Here is a 26,237-nt window from a genome sequence, read left to right as displayed (position 1 = left end):
CTTTCTTCAGTGAGTAAATGCAGTAGTCCTTCATTTAGCCCCACTGCTTGTGGAATGGGAAAAGACAGGGCCAAGTGCCAAGTTACCTCTGAGGCAATTTAAATCTTTTAATGGTTGAACATGACATAGTAGTTAGAAATATCCAGGTTTGCTCTTCAGGTCATGTATTAATTTAGGTATTCAATGCCAGTCTCATCTGTGTTTGGTAACTGAAATAATTTTTTTTTTGAGAACTTGCTAAAACTTGAAACAAAAACCCACCCCAAAAAAGGCATCACGAATCCCTGGGAGTTCTGCACAGCTGTGTGTCATAGCTGGGCTACTCTTAACGGGTATCAGCTTTATGCTGCTTGTTGATGGGTCTCCACCTTACAGCATGACTGTCTCAGAGCTTTCATTTTTGAAGCTCATGGCTCTGAGTGTGCCACTACTGCTCAAACTTCCTGTTTTGCCAAGAGGGAAGTGTGTGTGTGTATTTCCCATGTCTGTGTCTGTCCCTTGTAAGAATTGATGCTTGCCTTGAAAAGGCACAAATTTCAAGAGTGCTTGGAGCAGAAGGGCCAGAATTTGGTTTAGTCTTAAGTGAGATGCAAAATCCAGCATTTAAGTAATGCCTCTGGGCAGGAGGGGTGGTGACAGGTATTGTTTTGCACGGGGATTTGTTAATAGCCCTGGCACCTGCTGCTCTCACACATTTCCCCAAACAGGGGAGGTTGCTCAGGTGCCATTCAGTTGTAAAGAGGGATGTGCATATTCTGAACTAAAACTATTTTAAGTGCCACCTTAATCTTCCCTTAAGGGTGTCTGAACTTTCCAGCATCTCCTGACAGATTTTGTGTTGTGGAGAAGGAAATTATAGCATCACTTCTTGGGTCATGTTCTCCAGAGGTGGTGATACAGTGACTGCTGGCAGCTGCTGGCTTGGTGCCTTGTGTACATGTTGGGCTATGGCCATTTAAATTTAAATGGGTGGTTGTTCTTGGTATCTCTGTTCTTTACCATCCTGGTGTGAGTTTGTCTGTGGTGCTCTCCTGGCATTTCCAACTTGCAGAGGCCCTGGGCAGCATTATGTACCCTAGTCCAGACTCCAGTGCTGGGGAAGGTGAAAGTCTGAGTGCCATAGATGTTGCTTGGATTTAGATGCTGAGGAATTGGGGCAAGGTGGGCCTGTTTCTTGCAGAACTGTCACGTGAAAATTTTACTCTTCTAATGTAACTTTTGATGCCTTAATACTTCAGTTTGTTGGTTTGTTGGTTTTTAGTTAGTACACGCAAAGTATGTTTGAATAATTCGATTTGCAGAATTGAGCGTTCGAGGAAGCAGAGAGTTCTTGGATTCAGGTACATCTGGGCCACTCCTGCTGTGTATACATTTTGCATTCTCAAGCTGTTTTCTCCGTGAGACCCTGATGGTTTCAGACTTCAGGATGTGCAGAGGCTTGCATGAGGCTCAGTGTTGCTTTCATTATCATTTCCTTGTTGTCCATTCCCATGCTGCAGGACTGTGATGTTCCGGTAATGATAGTGAGGAAGTGAGGTACAGGGAAATTTAGAGCCAGATGTTTTGTCCCTAAGAATTGCTGCTTCCAGAGGCTGGGTGTGAGGAATGAGTGAGGCGTGTTTGTAATGTTCCAGGAAGGTTTTTGCTTTACCAGAATCACACTGTTTGCACTGTGTTAGAAGTACTGAAGGCCAGCAGAGTCCTCTCTGGAATTAATCCATTATGACCTTGAGTTGTGTTCTAATCAGCAGCTGTGGGAGGGTACTTTCACTATAAAGTGTTCATGTTGCCTATGTGAGAGTTACTCTGGTGCTTGGTCTATTAACTGATGTGTCTGGTGCCATTTCTCTCTCTGCTAAAAATAAAATGAAGGAACTAAAGCCACGTGATCCTCCCTACTCCTGTAAACATTTCTGAAAGAATCTCCTACTACAGACTGTTGATCCGAGGTGTAACTAACTACTGATAACATTATATCCCTGAGATACAGTAGATATGGCAGTGGTTTGTTTTAGCAGGGAACATAAATTTCCTTGGCCAATTGACATCTTCCTGGTGAGGAGATGAATTCTGTTTGGCTCTCAGTGATTCCTGCAAGCATCATCTCCTGCTCTGTGCATCTGGAGAGAACGGGGTCTTTGTGTGCTACTGTCCCCATGCCTGTGATCTGGCGCACATCCCCCTTTGCCAGTAGGATTTACACTGTTTGGAAGATGGTATTATTTCACAGAAAAGAGCTTGTAGCTGGATCTTGCCTTGCTGTGCAGCCTGATGGCACCCACCAGGCCTTGTACTGAAGGGCATTCCTGTTTCAAATAGCTCTAAACTCACCTATGAAGGACTCCAGCCATGGTGAGTGTCCAGAAGAATGGGAATTACCAACGTGAGGGCCCTGTCCTTGCCTGTGTTATTGCTTGACCATAAATTTTTAAGGTCCTTAATGACTTCATGCTTTCACGGTGTGGTGATGCTGCATTGCCACTTGGTCATGGGGAGGTGTGAGTGAGGGGGTGTTAGGGGCTGTCACAGCAGGACCTGCAGTGTGTGAGAGCAGCTCCTTCTGAGGGTTTTGAGCAGTCTGTAGGATCCAGAGCTCTCCTGCACAGCCGGTTGGATCCTGGAAGTTTTATCATAGCATTTGGCTGAGATTGCCCTTCCTCTTCTTGTTTTATTGTATTTGTTTTCTGATTGCTGATTAGGTGTGAAATATCTATTTGTGTACATGGTTTTACAGGAAATGACTTGGTTTCTCTAGAAAATAGCTGGTGTGCTGTGTGAAATTTGAATAACTGATGCCTCTGTGGTTCATGTTCTGAAGCTGAACCTGTCTGTTTGCAAATAGCAAAACCAGAGGTATTTGCTTGCAGATGGACAGTTTTGAAAGTGATGTTTTACTGCATTTAATGACAGAAGCCTCTGTGTAATTTCTGCTTACCAAATTTAAAACTTACTTTTAAAACTTGAGCAGGAGAGAAGCTGTTAAAGCAATGTCCTGGTTAATATACTATTTGCAGTTGTGAGTCTGGCAATAGTAGCAATTAAATTGGCTTTTGCAGGTGTATTTTTGGGCTGAATGCTGCCTCTCAGACCATGCTAAATGCCTATATGTGCTGGGGATTTCTTTTGGAAGAGTGTGTCTCCCACAACTTGAACCTTTTCTTCCTAATGAGTGTTAGGTTGTTGAGGGTAGTGATTCAAGTTTTATTGTTACAACTCCTTCTCAAGCCTTGGTAAAATTAAAATCAATGATAGTGGCTCAGTTTGATGCTGTAGCAGTAACCTTTGACTTCAGAGCAGCATATTCTGCATGAAGTCATGGATTTGTTTATTGCCTCTTGCAATGTAGCAGCTTCTTGTTGTACCTTATTGCACTCTTGTTCCCAGAAGTGGGGTTAAACTGTGTGATGTACAACAATTATTAAGTGGGGTTTTTTTAAATTTTCCCAAGTTAACTGAACAAATCTGTAGCTCACTCAAGAGGTGAACTCTAAATATGGTCAAGTTATTTTAGCCCTAAGAAAAAAGCAGTGTTCTCTAAGATATAATTGAGATGGTATTAAAAGTATATTTGTAACTCAGAAATTTGTGTTATAGATGATGATCAATTTTCAGCGCAGTTGCTTGGAATATACTTCTGCTTTTCTTGCCTGTGAGTGCCAGCTTATGTATAGTAATTTTGATTGCTTTTCAATTATTTGCTCTGGCATTTAGAAAGGCAAAGGGAATAGAAGCATCAGAAAGAAGAAATCAGGCAGGGGGTTGTCCTAGGAGTTAAAAAACTCAACAGCTTAGGTGAATGCCACTTTTAATACCAAAAAACAATGACCTGTGTTTGTTCTGTCTGCACAGAGCCATCTGGTGAAGAATGGTAACACAGGGGAGTTTGTCATGGCTGCAGAGCTGTGCTGCCATGCTGAGGAAAGCAGAGGTGCAGAGTTTGGAGCCCCAGTGGTTCAGTCCTGGCTAGGAGCTCAGGCATTGCTGTGGCTGATCTGAGTGGGTGCTCCTGACCCCAGTGCCAAGGACAGGGGAAGATGCTGCCCTGTGCTGGAGCAGGTGCCAGCTGAAGTGCTCTGTTCTTGTTGCATTAGAAATCTGGTTCCAGTGAGGCTGCTCACAGCAGTGATTAAATGTGTGACAGAGATAAAGATGGCCTGGGTGTGCATCCATCTCTTTTGTGTCCAAAAGCATTGATGAAGCCCAGAGGAATTTCAGCAGTGTGTCTTGCCTCTACTGAAGGATGGTAAAGCACTTGTTAAAATTGACATGCTGCCTCTTCTTGGTTATCATTAAGATTTATCTCACACAGTTCTTTGGAAAAATGGCAAAGAGAAGTTGGGAGAAAAGTCACCTTGTGTATCACTTGTTTCCCTCTCAAGGACAGGCTGGTCCTGGCTGGGTGCCTTCACTGCTGTCTCTAGCACAACCAGAGCAGAAGGGTTGTGCTGAGTTGTCCCAGCTCATTGCCTGCACTGGTTGTAGGCTTGGCAGTGATGGAGCTGCACAATCCACAGGTGGATTCTGTGCTTTTCCAGCAGCATCCCTGCTGTCTCTGTGGGGCTGAGGTGCTGCTGGGGTTCTGGGTGAAGAGCAAGGCTGCAGGTGGAAGGGACGCCACACGAGTGGCATCAGGGAGGGGAGAGTTTTGGGAGCTCTGTTGGTGGCTGAATCACAGGAAAAGGGCAGCACATCTCTAGTCCTGGAGGCTTCCCCTGTGTTCTCCCATCCTCCTCCTCACGGAGTTGGCCACTGGGGTAGGAAGGATTGGCAAGAAAAGCTTTGAGTGAGTTCTTGGTAGGGAACTTGTTCTGTTGGTCACGTGCAGTAATTGGGACAGCTGTGGATGCTGCTGGAGATAGCTCATCCCACTGCTGGGCTCTTCAGGAAAAAACAGCTTTACAGTAAAATAATTATACAATAAAATAGCAGAGTAATTTGTTTTAACCTTCATACACTCATCAGAAATAACGCACTGGGACTCCTTTTATATTTTCAGGCATTGACTTTTGCATGTGAGACACCAGAAGTGTTGAGTTGGGTGGAGCAATTCAAGTGCTGCATCCAAGCCAGAGGATGGAATGCCTTTTGGTGTGGTATTCTTTAGGAAAAAGTGAACAGCTAATTTCCTGCACAGTCGTACCTCAGCACACTGGAAACTGCCCGTTTCTTTTTCAGCTCCTGTAGTGCCTGCAGTGCTGAGTGTGCAGGGAGGCTCTCACCCTCAGCCCTGCTTGAAGCTTCCATGTTCCACTTGTTTTGGAGGAGTGTGTTCATGACTTTTCCCTCCCATTGTTGATGGAAAGATAGAAACCCTCTGTTGCCTCATAAGAAGGGTGAGGAGCAGAGTGGTTATCACCCTTTTAATAGTTCCTCCCCTTGCCCTGATGTTACTCTGTTGTTTGATTTTCCCCAAGCACCTGTTCAGACTTCCTACTGTTCTGGCTAATGTGGTGACTGCCCTCAGATTCCTAAATAGCAGCAGTAAAACAAGTCAGGTTCCTCTTGATTGTAGTTGTCAGTCCTCTCACAGTGTTCACCATGTTTAGGAAGCTGGATTCATCACAGAAAGGTTTGGAAGCATAAGTTTGTAGTACCTGGTGCCTGAAGCATGAACCTTCCTCAGGTCATGGCTTTGGGTGTGGATGTAAAGAAATAAATAAGCACCAGATAAATTTATTGCCCTGTTAGTGTTCAAAAGTTCTGATTTCAATTTTAGTAGGAATTCAGAAAAAGCAGTCAAAGTTATAAGTGCAGATTCAAACTTAAGTTTGTATGAATAGAAATTTTGTTTCTTTTGGAAAAATGGTGGTTTTGGGTAGGGGGACTTACATGCTGAATGCCATCTCATTTTCAGGAGGTTTTGGTTTTGTGTAAGAGGCATCTTTTTATTTGGACTAGCAAAGTGGGATTATCCCTTCTTTCCTGTGGGTAAATAAAAACTTCTGCAGAAGATGAGATTTGTAAGCCCCTCCTTAAATGTTTGTTGCTTTTAAAGAATTCCATGGACTTAAACCCAAACAGCACCAACAACCAAACCAAGCAACAAGCCAGTTCATTTTATTTAAATCAGCCCAAACTCACACTTTCTAGCTCTTGAGGTTTTATTACAGTATTCACTCTTTGCACTGTACATGTTGTTCTCTCATTCTGCTTCATTCTGGTTACAGCTTAAGCTGTAATGAATAGAACATACATATATAAATGAGAATAGCCAAGTTTCATTTTGCACAGTTTGAATCTGTTTTTCATTTCATAGATTTAGAAACTTCATGTCTGAAAAATGGGTGCTGTGTTTAACCAATGTCTTGCTTGTGAGCAATTTGATAATACATAGAGGAGCACAAAAGTAAGGCTGAAAAGGGGGAAAATCTGATGACCTGGTTTCAGTTTGTGGTTTTTTTGTTTGTTCTCTGACATAAGAAGATATTTGTGGGTAATTGTTCTTTGTGAGAATTTGCAAACTTTTGGTAATGCCAGCAGTTCTTGGCTCACTGAAACAATTAGTGCTGATTAAAAGAGACAGATTTAAAGAGAATGTGGTTTATCATTTAAAATGTGTGCAGATAAGCAAATGTGAGAGTCTGTCCTCTGCTTCAGGCTCCTGGAAGTGGTCTGAAGTCTTCTGTGTGTGAGTGGATTTCTCTCCACTGGGATCTGGATGAGTTCACATCCCTTCTCTCCCCCTTCCTCCTCCTGCCTCCCTCAAACCTTGCTGTCAGGTGCATTTCTGGTAGTTGGGGTGCTGAAGTGCCAAAGCTTTCTCTTGCACTGCTCTTCCATCCAATCTGTAAGGAAAACTATTTCCACTGAATGAAACAGGGATGCTTTTACCCAGTTATCTTGGAGACTGAAACTTTGTGTTCTCTCCTCAGTACATTCTTTATTTAATATCTGTATGTGGATAACTCCTGAACTTGATAGGAATGTTTCAGGCTGTAGGAATTACTCAAAGTAGTCCAATCTGCTCTCTTGATTTTAACCTTTCAGGATGGTTCATAGGTACATATGGACCCTGAAAAACTTCAGTACCCTGGAAGATGGTAATAAAAACTGGCCAAAGACAGCAAATAACCTGCAAGCATGTTAATAACAGAAGTTTGGTCTGTATCATCATTTCTGCTGTATTTTTTGCTAGTGAATATTTGATTAGTGAGTACTTAACACTTCTGGATGATTATGATCCCAGATAAGAGGCAGTGTCATTCTCAGACATGAATGTAGGTCAGATGCCTGTTTGCTTTTTGCTGCAGTGCTGAGGCTGAAGAAGACTGGAGCAGTTGGGATGAAGAGCATGTCTCCAGGTCCCAGCAGCACAGGCTGCCCATGGGCTTCCAGCAGGCTTCTCCAGCTGCTCTGTTTGATTTGAAGCTTGCCATGAAGTGCCAGTGTGATTATTACTCTGATTTCTTCAGATATGCCATTGTGTGCTGTGGTTTGGGTGGGGGTTTTGTCCATGTGGGCTCCAGTTGGGCCTGCCCCTTTCCCTGTGCAGGGATTGATTCCTGGAAGTTTTGTCACAGGGAGTGCAGGGTCAGCATTGCAGCCTCTCTCTGTAAAGGCTTAAAGCTCCTGTGCTTGGTAATGGTACTTGGTATGGAGGAAACTTTGGTGATCTCTGCTTGCTTAGTTTCAAATATTTCTTAGGCTATCAGGCACATACAGTTTAATTATTTTTCAAATTTTGGTGGGTTTTTTTTAATCAGTTTGGGTTTGATTTCAGAAAATGTTCTTTAAAACATGAATCTTTGCTAATGAGAATTATTATTTCTAGCTTCCATCACAAGCAGCTACTAATTTTGCTTTGTTGTTGTTCGTAGTCTCCTCCTTTTTACCTTTCCATGCAGCATTCCCAAGCAAAAGTTATTTCCCAATTCCTCTCCTCATCTCTGTGTCTGTTCATTTCTCAGTGCAGGAGTGCTGGGGCTGAATGAAGTAATGAACCATGGATCACTCAGACTACTTTCCATTCTCCCTTCATTAAGAGCAGAGCAGAGGTGGGAGTTGACCTTTTAACTATCTGTCAGCAGCAGTCACTGCATGGGAGTTGCATCCATTGCTGCTTGGTTTCTATGAGCAGAGTTAAAGGATGTGGATCCCCTGGGACAGGAGCTGTATGGACAGCTCAGTGCTGAGGTTAAAACTGCTCTGCTTTGTATTAAACTCTGCTAACTCAGTGAGGTTGTGCTGTAGCTGAAGGGAAGTTCCATCTCCTGAAGACTCTTGGAGTAGCTTTAGCTTTAGCCTTCCAGGCTTGTTCTGGAATTATTTTGATAGGAAAAACTTGCCCCAGTTGCTGCCTCTCCTTTGTGAGGGCAGAGGGTGAATAACTTGTTCTGCTGAAATGGCAGGAGCTGGGAGTGGCCTGTCCTAGGCACAGGGCACCTGTGACACCACTGTGGGGTTGGTTGTGTCAGTGGGTAACTTCTGTATAGAATCACAGAATGGTTTGGGTTTGAAGGGGCCTTAAAGGCAATGCAGTTCCAATGCCCTGCCATGGGCAAGGACACCTTCTGGTAGATGAGATTGCTCAGAGTTCCATCCAGCCTGGCCTTGACCACTTCCAGGCATCCAGGGGCAGCCACAGCATCTCTGGCTGCCTGTACCAGGGTCTCACTACCTTCACAGGGAAGAATTTCTTCCTCACATTTAATCTAAACCTACTCACAGGTTATGGCCATTCCCCCTTGTCCTGTCACTCTGTGTCATTGCAAGTCCCTCTCCAGCAGACTGTCAGGCCCAGGCTATCTAGGCACCTTCCCTCAAGTTCATTTTGGTAGGGTTTATTTCTGGTAAAAAACCTGTTGATCTTCAGCCAGTTCAGCCATATCTGGCTCATAGGAATTAGATGGGCTTCTTATCATCTCGTCCTGTTAAGAAAAAATAATGATCACCAAACTTAAAAGCATAAAAGGTGGTGGTTGGGGGCAGGGTGTGGACTGATCCTCAGCCAGCTTCCAGTTCTAACTAATAAGAAATAGGTATTGGGAACAAATTTGTCATGGGCATAGATGGAATGCAGAGAGCAGCACAAGAGTTGCTGGCCTGGGAATGAGAAGTTTGAAGAGAGCACTGGAAGTTTGTGGGGCAGAGTTGTTGCTGTTTGTGCCCCTGGCAGTGCTGTTTGGGCAGCTCATGTGTGGGGTGTGACTTACCTGCAGCTACCAGTGTGGTGAGATCTGCTAGGAGATATCCCCGCGCCATGCTGCTGCTGCAGGGCCCTGGGCAGGTATCTGCTGTGCACTCAGAGGAAAAGGTTATTAGTGTCATTGTTTACACTCTATTGGTTAATTACCCTTTGGATGTGGCCACCTCCTTTTATGTTCATCCTTGGCTTTGATTCTCTTCAGTTCGTGCCTGAAACAGGCTTGGCAGAATCTTCCTCCATTATTTTTGGGGGATCAGTGGCTTCTTTCTTGCTTTACTTCATCATCCTTACACACAGTGTCTTTTGCTGCCCCAGCCTTTCTGCAAAACATGTTCTGTCCCTGGCTTCATTGAGTAACATTGTTTATAATTAAGTCAGGAATAAACTGTAATAGGGCATTCTTGGCCAAGTATTTCCACGATAGCTTTCCAAAGCAGGTCTGAATTGGAAGTGTGCAGGGCTCCAATGTCTGCAGATCAGTGCTTGATCTCTGGACAGATGTCTCTTTGGCTATATGAAATTGCAAATTTGAAACTGCCTGGAACAGCAGACATATCTCTGCCCCTCTGTGTGCAGTTCAGTCGTGCTGTGGCTCTGCCAAGGTGCTCACATCCCTGGTCATGCTGTTGGGGCACGTGGGGTGTCTGCAGTGCGTCCCCAGCTGCACTGGAGAGGCTGGTGCTGCTCTGATTTTTATTCAGAGATGTCCAGTGCTGCAGGAAAGGTGCACCCTGTGGCTGTCAGCATTTGTGTGCTTCTGCTTTGTGCCACTTGGTCCAGCAACATGAATGGATTGAACAACAGCTTCCAGTGACAGCCAAGAGTGGTTACTGGATAAGGGTTATTTTTTCCACTTTTTAATGATTTGGTTATTTTCAGAGGAGGAAGATTAGTGACAGACAGTTGAGGACTGACAGTATGTTTACCAAAATAAAAACACTTGGAAATTTAAGCTTTCTTTGCTTAAAATGTTTCATTATTTGTATGGTGAGAATTTCTAGAGGGTTAAGATACTTGAAGCTGAGCACCAACGTTTGGTATTTCACTTAGTGAGTTGCAGACTGGTGTGTTTGGTTGGCAAAGCACAAATTCAAGATGTGACTTTGCAGGTGGTTTTTGTGTCATCCTGCTGCTGAATCTTGGCTTGTGACCCTTTCCACAGTGATCATTTGGGGTCTTTGGTAGAGAGGATTTGATGAAAAACATCTGCAAGGTACAGTCTTCTTTGGTCCAAAAATAGCACAGAGTGATCTGAAATGCTGAATATCATTGAGTTCACGCTGTAGCTTGTCCCATCTGAACAGCAAATTAATGCCAAGCATTTGATAACAGAGTGGACAGTGCTGATTCTCTTGAGGAGAACATCAGACAATAAAAACTTTGTTGTTCCTCGTCAATGTAGAAGGTCCTGTCCTTTCCCGCCTCACTAACCAAGGCTCTTACTTGGTTTAATTTCTTCAGTGTATCTGCACTGGGTTACAACATGGATTTTACCCAGTCTGGCTCGACAAATTTCCTTGTTGCTTAAATACTTGAATATTTCCATACTCTGAAAGTGAACAGTGCTGTGATCAGATGTATGGGACTACATCTGAATATTTATTTTTAAAAAAACCTTTGACTTTCTTTAGCTCACAGAAAAGTCACTCTTACTGCAGGGCTAAATTTTTGGCCATCAGGATTTATCAGCAGTTTCATCTTGGCATAGCAAATGCTAATTTTTATAGGAGTGAAATTTGTTGTATTCTGACATAAGAATATATGCTTTGGGGCTATAATTTTTCTATCATGCTGCAGAGTTTAAAGGAAGCAACTTAACTGTACCTGGGAAGGACAATAATTGCTTCTTTTGCTCCTCTGCTCTTGGCTATTCAGTATTACACCTTTTGAAAGTCTATCAGATTTTTCTCCCCTGTAAAGAAAAAAGTGTTAAGGCATCTCTGGCAGGTTGGTAGGATTTAGGGAGACTGCAGAGGAAAAATATGCAAGACAGTCACCTGCTGCAGTGCATCCTGTCACGATGCTTCCCTCAGGACATGATGCTTCCTGATCTGCCTCTGTGCCCCACTGGTGGGGACTTTGTGGTGGGTGATGGTGAGTCCAACACCTGACTGCTAATGCTGGGGAAATGAGAGAGGAAACTGGGCAGGAATGAGAATAGCTGCTGACTTCTTAGAAAGAGGTTTAGGCATTGTCTGAATAGTTTCTTGAAAGCCACCTTTTCACTCGGCTGGGGTGTTGGAGGTTGACAAAGAGTTGATTTAAATGCAGACTTGCCTAAGGGCAGGGGCTGGGGGTGTCGTTCAGGTGGATCAATGTGAATGGCTCTGGCAAACCTCCAGTGAGGTTTTACTGCTCTGTCCAGTGCCTGTGCTCAGGTTACAGTTGTCAGAAGGATGCATGTCTATTGTATGTGTATGCACAGCATTGGAGGTAATCAGCTGGAATATACATGTATCCCTCAAAACCCAGACTGGAAATCTGTAAAAAAAATTTGAGGCCAAAGTCACATTTACAAGAGCTCAAGCAAGGGGTTTGCATCTGAAAGTGCATCTGCATTTTAAAGGAACAGTTGAGGCAGCTCCTCTGGTCCTGTGCTCACAGATCCAGCTGCAGACACAGAGGGTGCAGCAGGGCAGTGGCAGAGAGGGGCTGCAGCCCCTGCCCCGTGCTCTTCACATTCCCTGTTCCTGAACTCCTGCTCAGCAATAAGTTATTGTGTGGCTTTTGATGAGTGAGTGAGAAGAATTTCAATAATGTAGTCTATAACATCATTACGTGCCTTTTTTCATGTGACAGGGTTTATTCTTTTGTGTCTTCTTTAACCACATGAAGAAGAGCCATAAAACTCAATGAGAAACGGAATATACCTTTTATTAGAGAGGTCTGTTGTGTTTTAGTTGCTGGGATGTTGAACTGGGTATGGCAAGAGACGTGCCTGGAGCAGGGTGGTTAGCAGGATGGAGAAGAGAAGCAGAAAGGTGTGTGTTTGTGCTGTAACAGCTTTAATGAGGAGCATTACTGGCAGGAAAAATACCTGGGGTGCTTCTTGGAGCTCTTAAAATGCTGAACCCACCTGGGACATGTTGGTGGGTGCTGCTAAACAGGCAGGATACCCCACAGCTGGGTATAGGGACTCTTGTATCTGTGAAAACCTATGGTATCTCATCTTGGCTCAGTTATTCACAACACCAAAGCTCCTGGATCCTCTCCTTGGCACAGGTCCTGCACATGCAGCCAGAGAGGCTTCGTGCTTCACAAACAGCACGGGATCTGCTCTCAGCTCCTGGGCAGTGACACAGAAATGGCATTAAACACTTTAGGGTTTGTGTATTGAAAGATTTCGGTGTTCTTGTGGCTGCTGCACAGCCCTGAGAATCTGAGTGATTTGGGTGACTGTGTGTACAGAATTGATACTTGTGAGCAGCTTTTGGAGACAGGCAAGGTCAGTGCTGTGTGTGTGTCCTGGAGGGGGTGCCTGCTGTTACACTCCCTTTCTGCTCTGTAGTTATGGAGCAAAGCAGCACCAGATCTGCTTATACAAGCTAAACATCAGAATATACATTTTTTTGTGATTGTGCCTGTCTTTGGTTTCAAATATTTTCTGGTGAAGCTTTTTCCTAAGCACATATGAGAAACAGGAGAGTTACTAACTTGTACATACCAACCTTCCCCCCCCCCCCAGCTGATAAACACTTGGTGTTTTATCACGTTTCAGTCAGGAAAATTTCACTGTCTCTTACTGTTACTTTTTCGGTATGTTGCAACCTTTGAAATTAACAAACTGGTGCTGGTGAAATAATGGGGTCTAGCAGTGACTCCAAATATTTACCTGTTCAAATGTGTGAAGTTTGAGTGCAGTCATTTACCAGAGGTCACGATACTTACCAAAAAAATAACAGAAACCTTCTCAAATCCTCTTATTGTTTTGTTCTTGCAGAAGAATGGGGAGAACCATTGTGTTCTTTGAAGGTGTAGGAGCCACTAAGTAAAATCAGGACTTGCTTTTTAATGTAAATTTCTCTGCTGTCCCGTGTAATCTGCACACAGGGGGGGAGGCAAATCTCTTCAAAAGCATCTGGAGCTTTAGTGATTTCTTGTGTTCTGGTTTTTCCCCAAAGATCCGAGCCAAGAAGAATCCTCCAGTGAAGTATGAAGTTGGGGATCTTGTTTGGGCCAAGTTCAACAGACGCCCATGGTGGCCATGCACAATTTGTCATGACCCAGTGCTGGACTGTCACTCAAAAATGAAAGGTACTGTATCTACCCAGACCACAAAGTGGAGGTATTATGTATGGCAGGATGCTGCAGTTTTTAATTATTTTAAAAGCATTTCTGGCCTTTGAAAGGTGTGAAGAAATAGACTCTGCTGTGGAAAGCAAGACCTGAATCCATAAAGTAGAGGTAAATGAGGGAGGTGGCAGGAAGAAGGGGCTGGGGGTGATGAAGTGACACAGATAGCTGGTAGATATTTAGGCTTTTCTTCCCAGACTCTAGGAAGGACAGATAGAGCTGGGCTAAGCTCAGGGCAGTGCAGAAGAAAGAGCAACCTCTCAAAAAAGTTATGCAGAGAAAAAGGAGATGGATCAGAGAGGTGGAACAGGTGAGGAAGCAGAGCTGGGAAGATTGGAGAGTGTGAGGACACAGTTGTTGTTGGAGAGGCTGAGGCGTGTAGTGTGGGGTAGTGCAGTGTAGCTGCTAAGTGCCTGAGGGTGTGATGGGAACACGTGCATGGAAGTGAAACTTTTGGGTCTTGTTTGGCACAAGAGTAAGGGGTTGTTGATAGGGAAGTTCTGGAAAAACCAAGAGATGGAGCCACATATGTGAATGTTTAGGGTATAGTGTGAGTGAGCTGAGTGTGAGGAGGAGAGATGGGCAAATATAACAGAACTGTGTGTGCTTGGCCACAGGAGAGAGCCAGGAAGGGAGAAAAAGAGTCTTAAAAGATCAAGATAGAGATAGGTGAGTGATGGAGAGAACAGAAGGGAAATGAGGAATTGTTTGCTTTTACTATCATACCAGATGCCATGGGGAGACTGCCACAAACAGAAAGGCTTATTTGTTCCTGGTTTCCCCTTCTGATTCTTTCTGTTCTCTGGGCAACTAGAAACCCCTTGAACTGGTGTCCTCTGCCACTGACAGCTCTAGACTGGTGAGATTGCCACTCACTACTGGTTTTGTCTCCAGGTTTTGTGGCCCTTGCCAGCCTAAGCACAAGTGCTGTGCATGAGTGGAGTTCTTTTTGCGTGGCCATCGGCTCAGAGCCACTGCTGTTTCTCTAGACATGAAGTAGCTTTTCCTACGTGGTGCTCACATAATCCCCAAGCCTGCTTGCTGAAGTCTTCTTTCTTCACCTCCCCCTTCATCCTTTGGGGAGGCATTTATCCTGATTCTAGAGAATAGTGAATGTGCTATTTTAAATAGTCTGTTTCCAGCTCTCAAAATCCTGTCAGAGATGTTTCCAGAAGATATGCTGATATATATTGTCTCCCAACATCCCTCCTCATGAAGTTTTGGGCAGGATTTAATGTATATAGCTGTCCAGTATTCCCCTCTCAGCCTCTGCATGAGGATTGATAATGAAGGAATTCTGCAGGGAGGAAAAGCTCTGTCAGCAAGTTCCAGGAAGGCCTGATCTCCAGCCACATGAGGGACTCTCCCACCATTGTTTTATCTGTGTTCAAACCAGTGGAGCTCATGGGAAAATTATATTTTCCAGCTGTGGCTGTATGTAATCTGCTTGTCCTCCCTTCCCAATGCCAAGGTGGCAAAGCAGGTGGATCAGAGCTCGGGCACTTTTGGGCAGGAGGAGCTGGGCTCTGTGTGCACTGCAGGGAGCTCAGTCCTACTGCCTTGGCTCTCCTGTTGCCAAGGGAACAAGCCCTTCAAAACAAGGCAGGTCGCTTCAACCTTGCCTCTTGTGCTGAAAGCTCTTCTCTTGGGATTTCAGGAATGGTGTTTAGTTAAAGGCAGTTTACCTTTTCTCAGCAAGCTCTTGGCTTGGAAGATTTTTGAAGTTGGAAGGTGTAGGATCAGTGGCTTCAGTCCCAGAACTGTGAATGGGGTGGATGCAGCCTGTGATCTTTGCACTTGGTTTGATGTTGTTCTGGTGGTTGTTTGTCATCCTCTCAGTGGTCTTGGTTAGAATCTCAATTTCAACATCACTTAAGGCCAGGCTGCCACACTGTGCTGGCACCCTGGCAGAGGCAGCACAAACCAAATGGGCTGGGAGTGTAATCTGCCTGTTCAGAGGGTGTTTCCAGGAGAAGGTTAATGCATTGCAGCAGACTGTAGGGAGAAGTTTGCATCCCATAAGTGTTGTTTGCTCTGTTCCAATGCTTGTGACCTGTGCTTTTAAACCCAGTACTGATTCAGTTCTTATTTGTACCATGTGTGTTCAATTTTCTTGCATAGAAAGTACCTTTAAAGCATCTTTGGATGTGCCCCTATGATTGAATTTCTTCTCTTTCTCTGCACCTCTTGTGCCTGAAGTATGGAGAGACTCATTGCAACTAATGTTGTGTCATATTGCACCTAATCTTTTCAGTGTGTGTGCATGTGTTTGCTTAAATGCTGCTGTTCATGTTTTATGTCCTAAATAAGACTTTGTTTGGTATTAAAACATGGAAGAGGATGGGATGTATTGTGATGGGGGAGGCTCAACCTGTGTGAGTAAATCCTATCCAGAAGGATGTCAGTTCTGGGTGTTCACAGCACTGTTGTGTTTTCCCAACGGTCAAGTGCTCTGGACTGTTTAATCATTAATCAGGGAGTAGCAGAAAAAAATGTTCTGCCTGGTGTGTTGTGTCTCTCAAGGAAAAAAAAATTAGATGTTTTTACCTTCTTTTTTTATGCAAGCAATCTTTGCTGTAGGAAGATGACCAATCATAGGCATGTTAATCAATTGTTTGTAAAAAAAAAAAAAAAGCCCAAACAATTTAAAAATAGAGTAGTAATGTAGAGTCTAAATATAGACAGTAGCAAACAAAGGGTTCTGCCTTAGTTCTGGGGATTTCTACTCACAACTGGCATTTATGTGGGAATGTTGTTAAGCAAAATGTAATTGAAAATAACCTCTCCAATAGTTACTGTTTTCTGTGTCTCTTTTTGTGTCTTTATTCTGTTACATACAAGGGGTAATTCTGTTAAATTTCTTGAAATAGTTTCCGGTGGGAGACCATACCGAGAGTATTATGTGGAAGCCTTAGGAGAACCTTCAGAGAAAACCTGGGTTCCTGGGAAAGCTGTTGTCCTCTTTGAAGGGAGACATCAGTTTGAAGAGCTGCCTGTTCTCCGGAAAAGAGGAAAGCAAAAGGAAAAAGGATACAAACACAAGGTGAAAGAGCTGTTTTGTGTAATATGTTTTTATTTTTTTGAATCTGCACAGTACAAACTATTCCTTTATGCCTGAATTTGTACTTTGACAGCTTCTGTGAGACTGACTGCAGCAAGTCAGCCAGGGAAGGGATTCTTTGTGTCTCTACAGCGGCATAGTTTATAAACTGCCAGGAGTTTCCAGACTCTCTTCTATGCTGGGGTGTGGCCTGCTGCTTCTATTGCCCTGGACAGCTCTGGAAGGCAGAGGAATCTGGGCTCTGTTGGTGTGGGATCTGTTTTAGCAGCACAGCCCTCTCCTGCTGTGGATTGCAGCACTGCTAAAAAACTTCTGTGCTCTCTGGCAGCCTCCTTTGGCTGCTCTCAATCAGAGGTGGAGTTGCATGCTTCACTAGATCACTGGCTGAGATAAAGCAGTGGGGTTTTTAGCACTGCTTCAGTAATTCTCTTTATAGAAACCTGTTAGGACTTATAATTTGACTTGGAAAATGCTTTGTCAGTGAGCCTGTGGGAATGAGTTTTGTGGCTCATCGCACCATCTCCGTTTCCAAACATAACAGCCCTGAGCAGTTGTAGCCAGTTAATGTAATGTGACACAGGGGTCTGGTCTATGTCTTTAGGAAGGTGACTGCAGAAATTAACTCGTTGGAATAGCTGAAGTGAAGAACTGCAGAGGCTACTGTGTTGCTGTGAGAGAGCAAATAGTTACACTAGGCAATGGTATCTTGTTTTTCTTTTTTTTTTTTCCTACTCTAAAGCTTTATAACCTGTGTTAGTGCAGAACCATCAGATTGAATGTGCTCTTGCAGATGTGAGTCCCTGGGGGCAGTGGCCTTATTTGGTTTTTCTTTTCCAAGGGCATGTTCAGTATCTTCTTTAAGGACTTCTCTCCTTGTGCTCTCAACAACTAGTGACATGCTCCCGAGTAACTTCTCTGGTCCTAGAAGTGCTGCGTGGCTGAAATCTCATTCTGTATGTAAATGGAGCCAGCATGCCTGCAGTTGAGGGAATCAAACGTTTGTTACTCACATAAATGTCCAGGTTTGCACCCCTGGAAGCCAAAACTGATGCAAAGCTGAGAGTATTTGGCTGGATTGCTATCAGGTTTTCTTGAATCTGCTGAGATGAGACTTTGTTGGTTTGGGTTTTTCTTTAGGAAAAAAGTGTCAGCAATGTGAATTGTTCCTCCTGCCTTGGAATTGGTTTTGATTTTAGGAGCAGTTGTGAAGCTCTTGGTTTGCTGTTGTGCAGCCAAAAACTATACATGCAGATAAGAAACAAGTTTCTTATTGATTTTGAGTGTTAGCAGAGGTTCCTGTTAAGTATGCAGAGAGCTTTCTGGTTTTTCTACAGATACAGAGTTATACTGGGAGAATTCCCAGGAATGAACATTGTGAACTTGATAGAGCACATCTTAGGTGTGTGTGGAGCTCATGTTAGTCCCGAGGTGAGTTGATGGAGAGGGCAGATCCTGCTATGAATTCAGGGGATGCAGGAAGAATCAACAATGAGGACAGCAAGCAGGTCTGCTCAGATATTTTGAGGAAAACAGTGCTGCATTTGCCTTGTGAGGCTTGCTGGCTGTAGCTTTGCATTTCTGTGCCAGGGATCCATACCATATGCATTGCCCTTTACAGGCTGTTGTGTTCAGGGTGTGTTGGCATGCCAAGACATCCGATTCTTCAGAGACCTTTACTTTCCACTGACCTTTTTACTGTTCTGGGAATGCACAGGGCTCAGCTGGAATGCAGGGTGCTTACCCAGGAGCAGTACTTCCTGTGTCTGCCAGACACAGTCCCAGGGAATTGTCTTAAAGATGCAAAATGCAGGAATGTCACTGTGTTCTGTGCCTTGTGCTCCTTGCTTTTACCTCTTTGGGTACCTACTCAAATTTTGTCTTCTTTTTGTCTCCAACTTTTAAGGTTCCTCAGAAATTTAGAGCTAAATGGGAAGTGAGTGTTGGACAGGCAGAAGACATTCTTCTTGGGGGTCCAGAGGATCAGAAGTGCAGCCAGAGCTCGAGCGAGCCAGACAGCGAGAAGGACGTGCAGCTGGAATACTACAGCAATGGCCCTGGGGCAGAAAGGGACACGCAACTGAACGGCTGCTTAAAATCCTTGGCTTTTGACTCCAGACACGTGGCCAGTGAAAAAGGAAAATTGCACATCAAGCCACAGGTGAAAACAACCTCTGAAAGCAGAAAAAGGACTAGAGTAAAAAAGAGTGGCGCCAGAGGGGAAACATCGAGGGAAGAAATCAAAGACAAAACACCAGAGAGCGTAGTTAGAAACGTGATTGTTGGGGACCTACCAGAGAAACACGCGTCTCACGAGCTTCGCCGCATTGCCAACAGCCTGACAGCAGCCAGCAGCACCAGGGAAAACCATTTGCTGTCCTCCTTTGGAGAAAGACGCTTTGAAAAGACACCTTTAAAACCAGACTATGAGAATCGTAAAAGTGACACTCTGAAAAGCACCCTCCAAGGAGATTTGTTTTCCAGCTCATCTTTTGAGAGAGAGAAGAGCTCTCTGGGCATTTTGTGCAGTTCCAAGTTACAAATACACTATTCTGCATCCGATGGTGGTGTTGAGAAAAAACAAACTGAATCAGATTCATCCTCTTCCCTCTCTGATGGTGGGAACAGCGATGTAGATACCATGGACCAAAGTTCAGAGAGAGCCTCTAGTGCTCTTGAAGTTAGTGATTCTTCAGATAAAGTGGAGAAGGACTTTGCTATGACGTCAAGTGGAAACATTAAACTTTCCATGTATCTTTCTCAGAAGAGCAGCAGAAGGGCCAGGAAGAAGTCGCACAGAGATCGCAAAGCTCTGGGAGGTTCAGTAACCAACAGACTTGATGCTGAATTTGTGGATGGGGAGCTTGAAGTAGGTTTGTCTGATGCTGAGATGCCATTGACACCTCTCGAGTGCTCTTCAGATGTGAGAAATTACAATCTTTCCCTAGCAAACAAGCACACTACCCCCCAAAGTGTTTCCAAGGATGGCTCCTGGCCTGCTGTTACAAATCAAGCAATCTTGAAACAGAAAAGCGTGAAATTACCCGGAAGCAGAAGCATTAAATGTAAACATAAAGAAAAGGTTGCTGGGTTGGAGCCTTCTCTTGCAGAAGAGGAGGGTGGTGTGAATCACTGTTCTTCAGATACCAAAGGTTTCTCTGGCCTTTCAAGAGATTCTCTTCAGAGAAGTGGAAAAGTTGATGGTCAGAAACTGTTAAACAACATGCATGAGAAACCCAGGGATTCTGCTGAAATTGAAACAGTCGTGGTGAAGCACGTTCTGTCAGAGCTGAAGGAACTGTCCTATCGGTCCATGAATGATGATGCCAGTGACTCTGGCACTCCAAAGGCCACAGTACCTTTGCTTTTCTCTTCTGCTTCTGGTCGTTTGCCCATTGAACCAGATTACAAATTCAGCACCTTGTTAATGATGTTGAAGGATATGCATGACAGTAAGACAAAAGAGCAGCAACTGATGACTGGTCAAAATATAGTCCCATTTCGAAATACCAGCACAAGTGATGGTTCTGGAAGCAATTCTGCAAGTGGTCTCAAGTCTTTGTCTATTGTAGGTCCCCCATATAAAATAGAAAAAAATGGAGATTGTGTCCAGGAAACAGTAACTCCAAACTCTGCTCTAAGCAACTCCTCATTTTCACGTGGTCCTCCAACCAAGTTGACAGGGATTGGTACTGGTAAAAGGGAGCCTGCGAGTGCTGCTGTTTCTGGGACAAACGGCACAAATTGCATGTCCAAACGCAACTGTTCAAAATCTAAGCAGTCATCAAAGCTTGGAGATAAAACAGTTTCAAACAGAAAGGACTTAAAACCAGGAGGGCCAAGTAAGTTGCTAAGTCGGTTACCCAGAGATTCAGGAGAACGTTCATTCCGTGGGCACAGTTCGGTTACCAGTCCTCTAGGGAATGAGGCAGAAGATACTGAGAGGAAGGAGTGTATTGATTTAACAGAGCATTCAACTGATGAAGACTCTGCCTGTTTATCTGATGACAATTTAGGTCGTATTGGAAGGAGACCTGAAGCTGGTAGAAATAAAGAGAGCTGCAATTCTGCTGAAAATGGGGAGAGTCCAGACTTGGATTCAGAGGCAAATAGTGAGAGCTCTCTTGGTGATGAGTCTAATGATACCAATCACGTAGCACCCAAAAAGCGATGGCAGCGTTTTAACCAAAGCAGTGCTAGATCTAATAAGCACACCAGTAGATCTAGGGAACAAGGAAACTTGGAGAGTGCCTTTGGCCTGAATTCTCGTGGCTTTTCACTGAAGGGAAATGAGTGCTTGGGACGTAGGCATTCCCCTCATTCAAAGGTGCTTGAGGGAGACTTGGCAGTTCAGGACTTTGAGAATCGTTTAGACTTAGTTGATAAACGTTTGAATGTATGTGGTAAGCCAAACACCAGTGTGATGGACTCAGAAACAGAGCTTGGCAACTTTGCTCCCCAGTCTGAATTCTCTGCACAAGGTAAGGGAGCTGGACTTGCGCCAGAGTATTTGTATACATTTTACACTTTTTCATTTAAAGGATAAGTTACACAACTTGTGGCTGACGATGTGAAGATATCTACATCTGAGCAGAAGAAAGTGTGGGACCTTGGTTTGAGTTCTCTGTAAGCATGGAGGACGAAGGAGGCAGAGTCATTATGAGTTTGTACTCAGGTTATTGGTCAGAAAATTTTGCACACATTAAAAATCTTTAGTTCTTCCACAGTGAAAGGTAAAATAAGAATCCTTCTGAGCCTGGGATTTTTTTTTTTAACTTATGCCTTCATAATGTGTTCCTTAGAGCCACAAATTTGATGTTAGTGGGGTAGGTCAATGCTAGAAAGTTCCAGAAAACTGAGCCTCGATGGCTGCTCTGTTTTTTATCTTTCATAGTCTTCTTTGACATAGTTTGTCTTTGGTTGGTTCTGTAGGATTTCCTCAAGACAATGTGTTGGGAGGTTTTTAGTTTTAGTGTGGAATTTTATTAGCTGCTCATAGTGACTTGTGGAGCCCTACAGATTTCCCAATTTACAGTTCTGGTGTGGCTGCCTGATGAGTGAAAGGGAGAAGAGAAGAGAAGAGAGGGAGGCTGAGCTGGAGGTGGGTCTGGGATATGGCAGGCAGAAGTAAGGCAGCAGCACTGGAAGGGAAATGATCTAAGGAGGAGGAGGCTTCTGAGGACCAAAAGGCAAGAGAGCCTCTCCCACAGAGGTGAGGACATTTGGTTAAAGCCAGTGGAAAAAATAAAAGGGTGTGTGGAAGAATAGGGCCAACAGAACCTTATTCAACATGAACCATCTTCTGGCTTCTGCAGGGAATCTGGGGAAACACACCTTAATAAAACAAATAAAATTAGGTTTTTGCCTAGGTTTCACCTCCACCATAGGTTGCTAATCTAATTGTGATATCATAAAATGATACAACTTATCATTATTTTGAGCCTGTGTGCATTCTGTCACTTATGTGTTCCCTCAGTGCAGATTTTGATGTGTGTATTTTGCTTTTTGTGGTTGCTGGAGGCAGCCTGCACTTCTGTTTCAGTTGTGGCAAAGGCAGCTCTTGGCTTGGTGGTTGTGGGACCTGCCCAAGGCAAGTTGCAGCAGGCACAGAAAACAAGCCTATAGGGTGTAACACCTGGGGTAAAAGTTCTGGTTTTCAGTCATGACCAGCTTAATCATTCACTGACTCTGGCTGGGTCTGTGTGTTTTTGAGGACTGAGGTCTCTGTAGAGCAGGTGAGAGGATACACGTTCTGGGGGTTCTTCCTTCACACAGAGATCCTGGCAGGTTCTTACAGCCTCATGGTGGTTTGGCAGTTGCAGCATCCCTCAGTGATGCTCTGTGAGGTGAGGATGAAGGTGTGCAGAGTGAGCTAGGGAACAGGGGGTGCTGAGAGGCAGTAAAGTTGGGAGGGCAGTGCCAGAGGAAGGCAGTGGACTGGGCAAGGTGGCAGCAGTGTGAGGAGTGTACAGGGATGCAGCAGCAGCAGCCAGGGCCTGGGTTTGCTGACAAAAGTGCCAGATCAACAGCTGCAGCATACACTAATTCCCCTGCCCTACACGGCACGTGAGCTCTGTGCACACCCACCCTTTGTACAGATGTGCTGTGGGGAGGCACCAGTGCCACTGGCAGGGCTGCTGTGACATCCCCAGTGCAGGTGGGACTGAGTAAACCTCTAATGCTGTGTTGAGACCATTCCTTTATGTTGGGCAAGGCCTAGAGAGTAGAGAAGCTGATGCTGGAAACTGGACTGACTGCAGTGCTTTGAGATGTGAGCAATCCTTGCCCACAGCAGGCAGCTTCAGTGTAAGAGATCAGAACAGATTGCAGTCACAACTGTGCCATTTCCACTAAGCTCAAACTGCATAAAGTCTTCATAGTTAAATGGCAGCATTGGGCATAATTTTGCCACAAACCTTGTACAGTGGTTTAGAGCAAATAAGGCAGATGTGAAGATTGGTGGATTTGGCTGATGTAAGCCAATTTTATAAATAATAGTTTCATCAAGTCTGTGATTTGCCACTGTCAATCTGCATTTGGGATTCTTGTATGGGATTCTTTTTGGGAACAAAAGCAGTTAAACCAGCCCTTCTGGCACAGTGCTGTGTACTCTGCTGCACTGCTTTGGGGCTCTAAATAGTTGCCTGGTGAGGATACTCATCCCATAACTGCTTATGTGCTGAAATGTGTGTTTCACTCTGACACCTGTGCAGAGTGTTAATAGAGGCTGAAAATAGCTGTGTTGAGAAAGTTGTTTCTTTCTTCTCTTTTGGCCAAGTTTGACATTTTCATGCTTGTTTAACCACAAAGCCACAATAAAATGTAGCAATCTTGTCCAACATCCCTGTTCTGAAGCGTTGCATTGAAATGCTTTGTTATAAAATGCTTCCGTTTTAAAGAAGGAAAAGCCACCTCCTACAAATGAAATGAAGCAAAGAGAATATTTATTGTTTGTTCCAAAACTTCCAGGAGATGCAGGTATATTCCTGACTAGGGGAAATCTTTGGGCAGTATTATTTAATGACTTTGAATGGTAAAAAGGAGAAAAGTCAGAGATATTCAGAGGTATTCTGAGAAGTGAGAAAAAGACATAAATGTGCATCACCTTGCTTCTGCAGCTTGCTAAGAAGAGCTGTTCTAGTGTCAGGGCTGAGTTTTTTGGAGCTTGCCTTGCATTGGTGTCTCGAGGTGGTGTGGTTAGGGCTGTGGTGAGGAAACACCTTTTACCTTGCAGTGCCACCACACTGTGCAGAGACAAGAAGTGCCGCAGTCACTGGCTCCCTGATCTCACTGTGGAACAAACAAAGCAATAAATGGGCTCACAGCAGCAGATGGGGAATTTGTAGTATATAAAAAAATACCAAGGAGGAGGGGAAGGGAAGGAATTAAGCTTATGTGTTCCTAGTGAAACTAGTGACTGAACTGTGTTACAGGAAAGCAGTATTTTCCTGTGCCCCTGCACTAAAACCAAAAGAGTTTGAGTAAACAGCAAAAGTGTAATGAGTTGCTAATGACCTTTGGTTCTGGTAGAAATACTGCAGGCAAGTTAGATGTAGCTTGTAGGGACATCTTGGGTGAAATTTCAGGAGCCTCTCAGTCTGATGTGTTTTGATTTCTTACCTGAACTGCTTGAAGTCCATAAAAATCCCCCCTGCTAAGTTGGGATTTTGGAAAATAGGAAACTCAAAAATTCTTTGGGCTGTCTCAGAGAGAGAATTATCAGCTCTTCCCACATGGAACCTCTGGAAGAGAAGGCAGGAACAGCTATTATCCACAGATGTCTTGTGATCATCCCAGAAACACAGTCTTGAAGCTGCTTTCCTTTTTCTTAGCACATTCAGAGAGGAAGCGCCTTAGAAAGCCGAGTAAACGGCTCCTGGAATATGCAGAAGAATATGATCACTTGTTTGCACCCAAGAAAAAATCAAAGAAGGGCCAGGAGCAATCACAAAAGGTGGGTGAAGGCCAACGTGCTCTTTGTGGTTATTTCTCCAGGGCTCTGGTCTGTGTGTGTTTATGTTCTTTGTGGTTGAGTGTTTTTGCTGTGTGCAGTGCCATGCAGAGTGAATGTTTTCACCAACATATTTCACCATGGCAGGTGAATTCTGTGGCGAGGTCTGAATGTGAAGGAGGTGCTCCTGCACAATGCAGTCCTGACAGAGAGACCCAGCGGGGGCCAAGTTCTTTGGTTTCAACTCCATCTTCAACCAAAGAGTCCCCTCCTGTCCTTGAAGCAGAGTGTTCCTTCTCAGAACTAGGATCCCACTCCACTGATCCCCCTAGTCAAGCTCAAGGAGGATCTTCAGATTTTCCAGAGGTGGTGGTTCTGTCTTCCTCGGATGCTTCTGAAGTTTCTGCTTCTCCAGATGCAGAAGAGGGATTCCTGAAATCAGGTAAGGGGCAGGTGGTGTGATGCTGCTTTTGTAAGTGAAAGTAACTCAAGTTCAGTGAAAAGTCATTCTTGGGGCAGCATGAAAAGATCAGTGGCTATTGCCACTGTTTGTTCTTGCCTTCCTTCACTCACTGACTGTTACTGTGCTGAGAAGGGAGAGAGGGCAGGTGCAAAGGTGTCCAGTGACCTGGTACTGTTGGCTTTCTATAGACTGTGGTGGTCCTTCTTAGATCCTTGCACAGAATGCTTCTTTTGGCCATATAAAAGAGGCCACAACTCCTTCTCTGAGTTCTTGCTGTCTGTGCTTCCAAACAGTGACATTCCTTCAGCCTGACAGTTTCCTGTTGCTGTAAACCCCTTTGGATGGACATTGCTGTGCTGAGGGTGATGCACAAAGTCTGAGCTTCATGGAGTGATCTTTGCTCTCCTAGAGAGCTCAGGGAGCTGTAGCACAAAATTCCCTCTGGAAGAACTTCCTACTTAATTGGTTCTAAGCATCTGTAGAAATTTTTGGGGATTTGTGTGAGCAACAAGCCAGGTTCTTGGTCTTCAGTAAGGCACAGTGTAGAAGGAGTGTGGTCTGAGGGGCCTTTTCCCTTTCCAGCAGTGTCAGTCCCAGAGATTCCTTTCAGTGTGTTTATTCTCTGATAGCATCTAAAGACGTGTCCAGAATTAAAGCCCCGGTGTTCTGGCTGTGCTGGCTTGGAGGGAACACTGTTCCTAAAGGACTTGTAGTCAAAGAAAATAAACCAAGTCAGCAGATTTTTGGTCAGTGGGAGGTCAGTTAGCTTCTCGTGTGTGAGGGAAGAGGAATTGCCTCTGGAGACTTGTGGGTGTCACAAGGAAGGGAAGATGGAGAGGATTAAAAGAGTAAAACTGAGGATGTAAACCCAAGATTGGACACAACAGGCTGCAGCAGTGAGAGCAAACCTCCAGTCTGCAGAGGTTGTGCAGCTCTTTTCAGTCATTTCCCCTCACCTTTTGCTGAAGCACACAGAGTGGGCAGAAGCTTGTCTTGAGGGTTGGGAGTGTGATGGATGAGCTGTGCCTGCAGAGGTGTCAAAGGGCACAGCTGAGACTGTCGAAGGCAGCGGATGAATGGGGTGGGATGGGTAACAGGCTGTGTCTGCAGAGTGTCTGCACTCAGCATCAGCATTTCCTGGTTCTAAGTTTATACTGTTGCCAAAATTAGTGAAGGAACCCAGGTCTAGCAACTTGCTACCTCCTGAGGGCCAGGATAAAGCTTGAGTAGGAAATAGTTTTGTTGGGTTATCTTTTCTCAAGTAGTTTTAACCAGGATTGTGATCTTCAGCCTGTTTACTGCAGCAACATGAACACTGATGTGAGGG

At 44.4% G+C, this 26,237-nt stretch overlaps 1 protein-coding gene across 2 annotated transcripts in view; it reads left to right on the top strand.

Moving 5' to 3' along the window:
• NSD1 (nuclear receptor binding SET domain protein 1) overlaps positions 1-26,237 on the top strand; it is a 55,828-nt gene that overhangs the window by 2,146 nt on the left and 27,445 nt on the right. The window contains exons 2-6 of one of the 2 annotated variants that reach the window (XM_054288234.1): positions 13,267-13,399; positions 16,309-16,481; positions 18,403-20,977; positions 24,329-24,450; positions 24,595-24,889. In XM_054288234.1, coding sequence (XP_054144209.1) covers positions 13,267-13,399; positions 16,309-16,481; positions 18,403-20,977; positions 24,329-24,450; positions 24,595-24,889 — 3,298 coding nt within the window. The remainder of the gene's footprint in view (positions 1-13,266; positions 13,400-16,308; positions 16,482-18,402; positions 20,978-24,328; positions 24,451-24,594; positions 24,890-26,237) is intronic. The other variant, XM_054288235.1, reaches the window with a different exon arrangement.

The sequence above is a fragment of the Melozone crissalis genome, unplaced genomic scaffold (genome assembly GCF_028551555.1).
Source record: "Melozone crissalis strain CALT ecotype California unplaced genomic scaffold, PUWL_Pcris_2 ptg000061l_1, whole genome shotgun sequence".
Taxonomy (NCBI): domain Eukaryota; kingdom Metazoa; phylum Chordata; class Aves; order Passeriformes; family Passerellidae; genus Melozone; species Melozone crissalis.
This window is presented reverse-complemented; position numbering and strand designations above follow the sequence as displayed.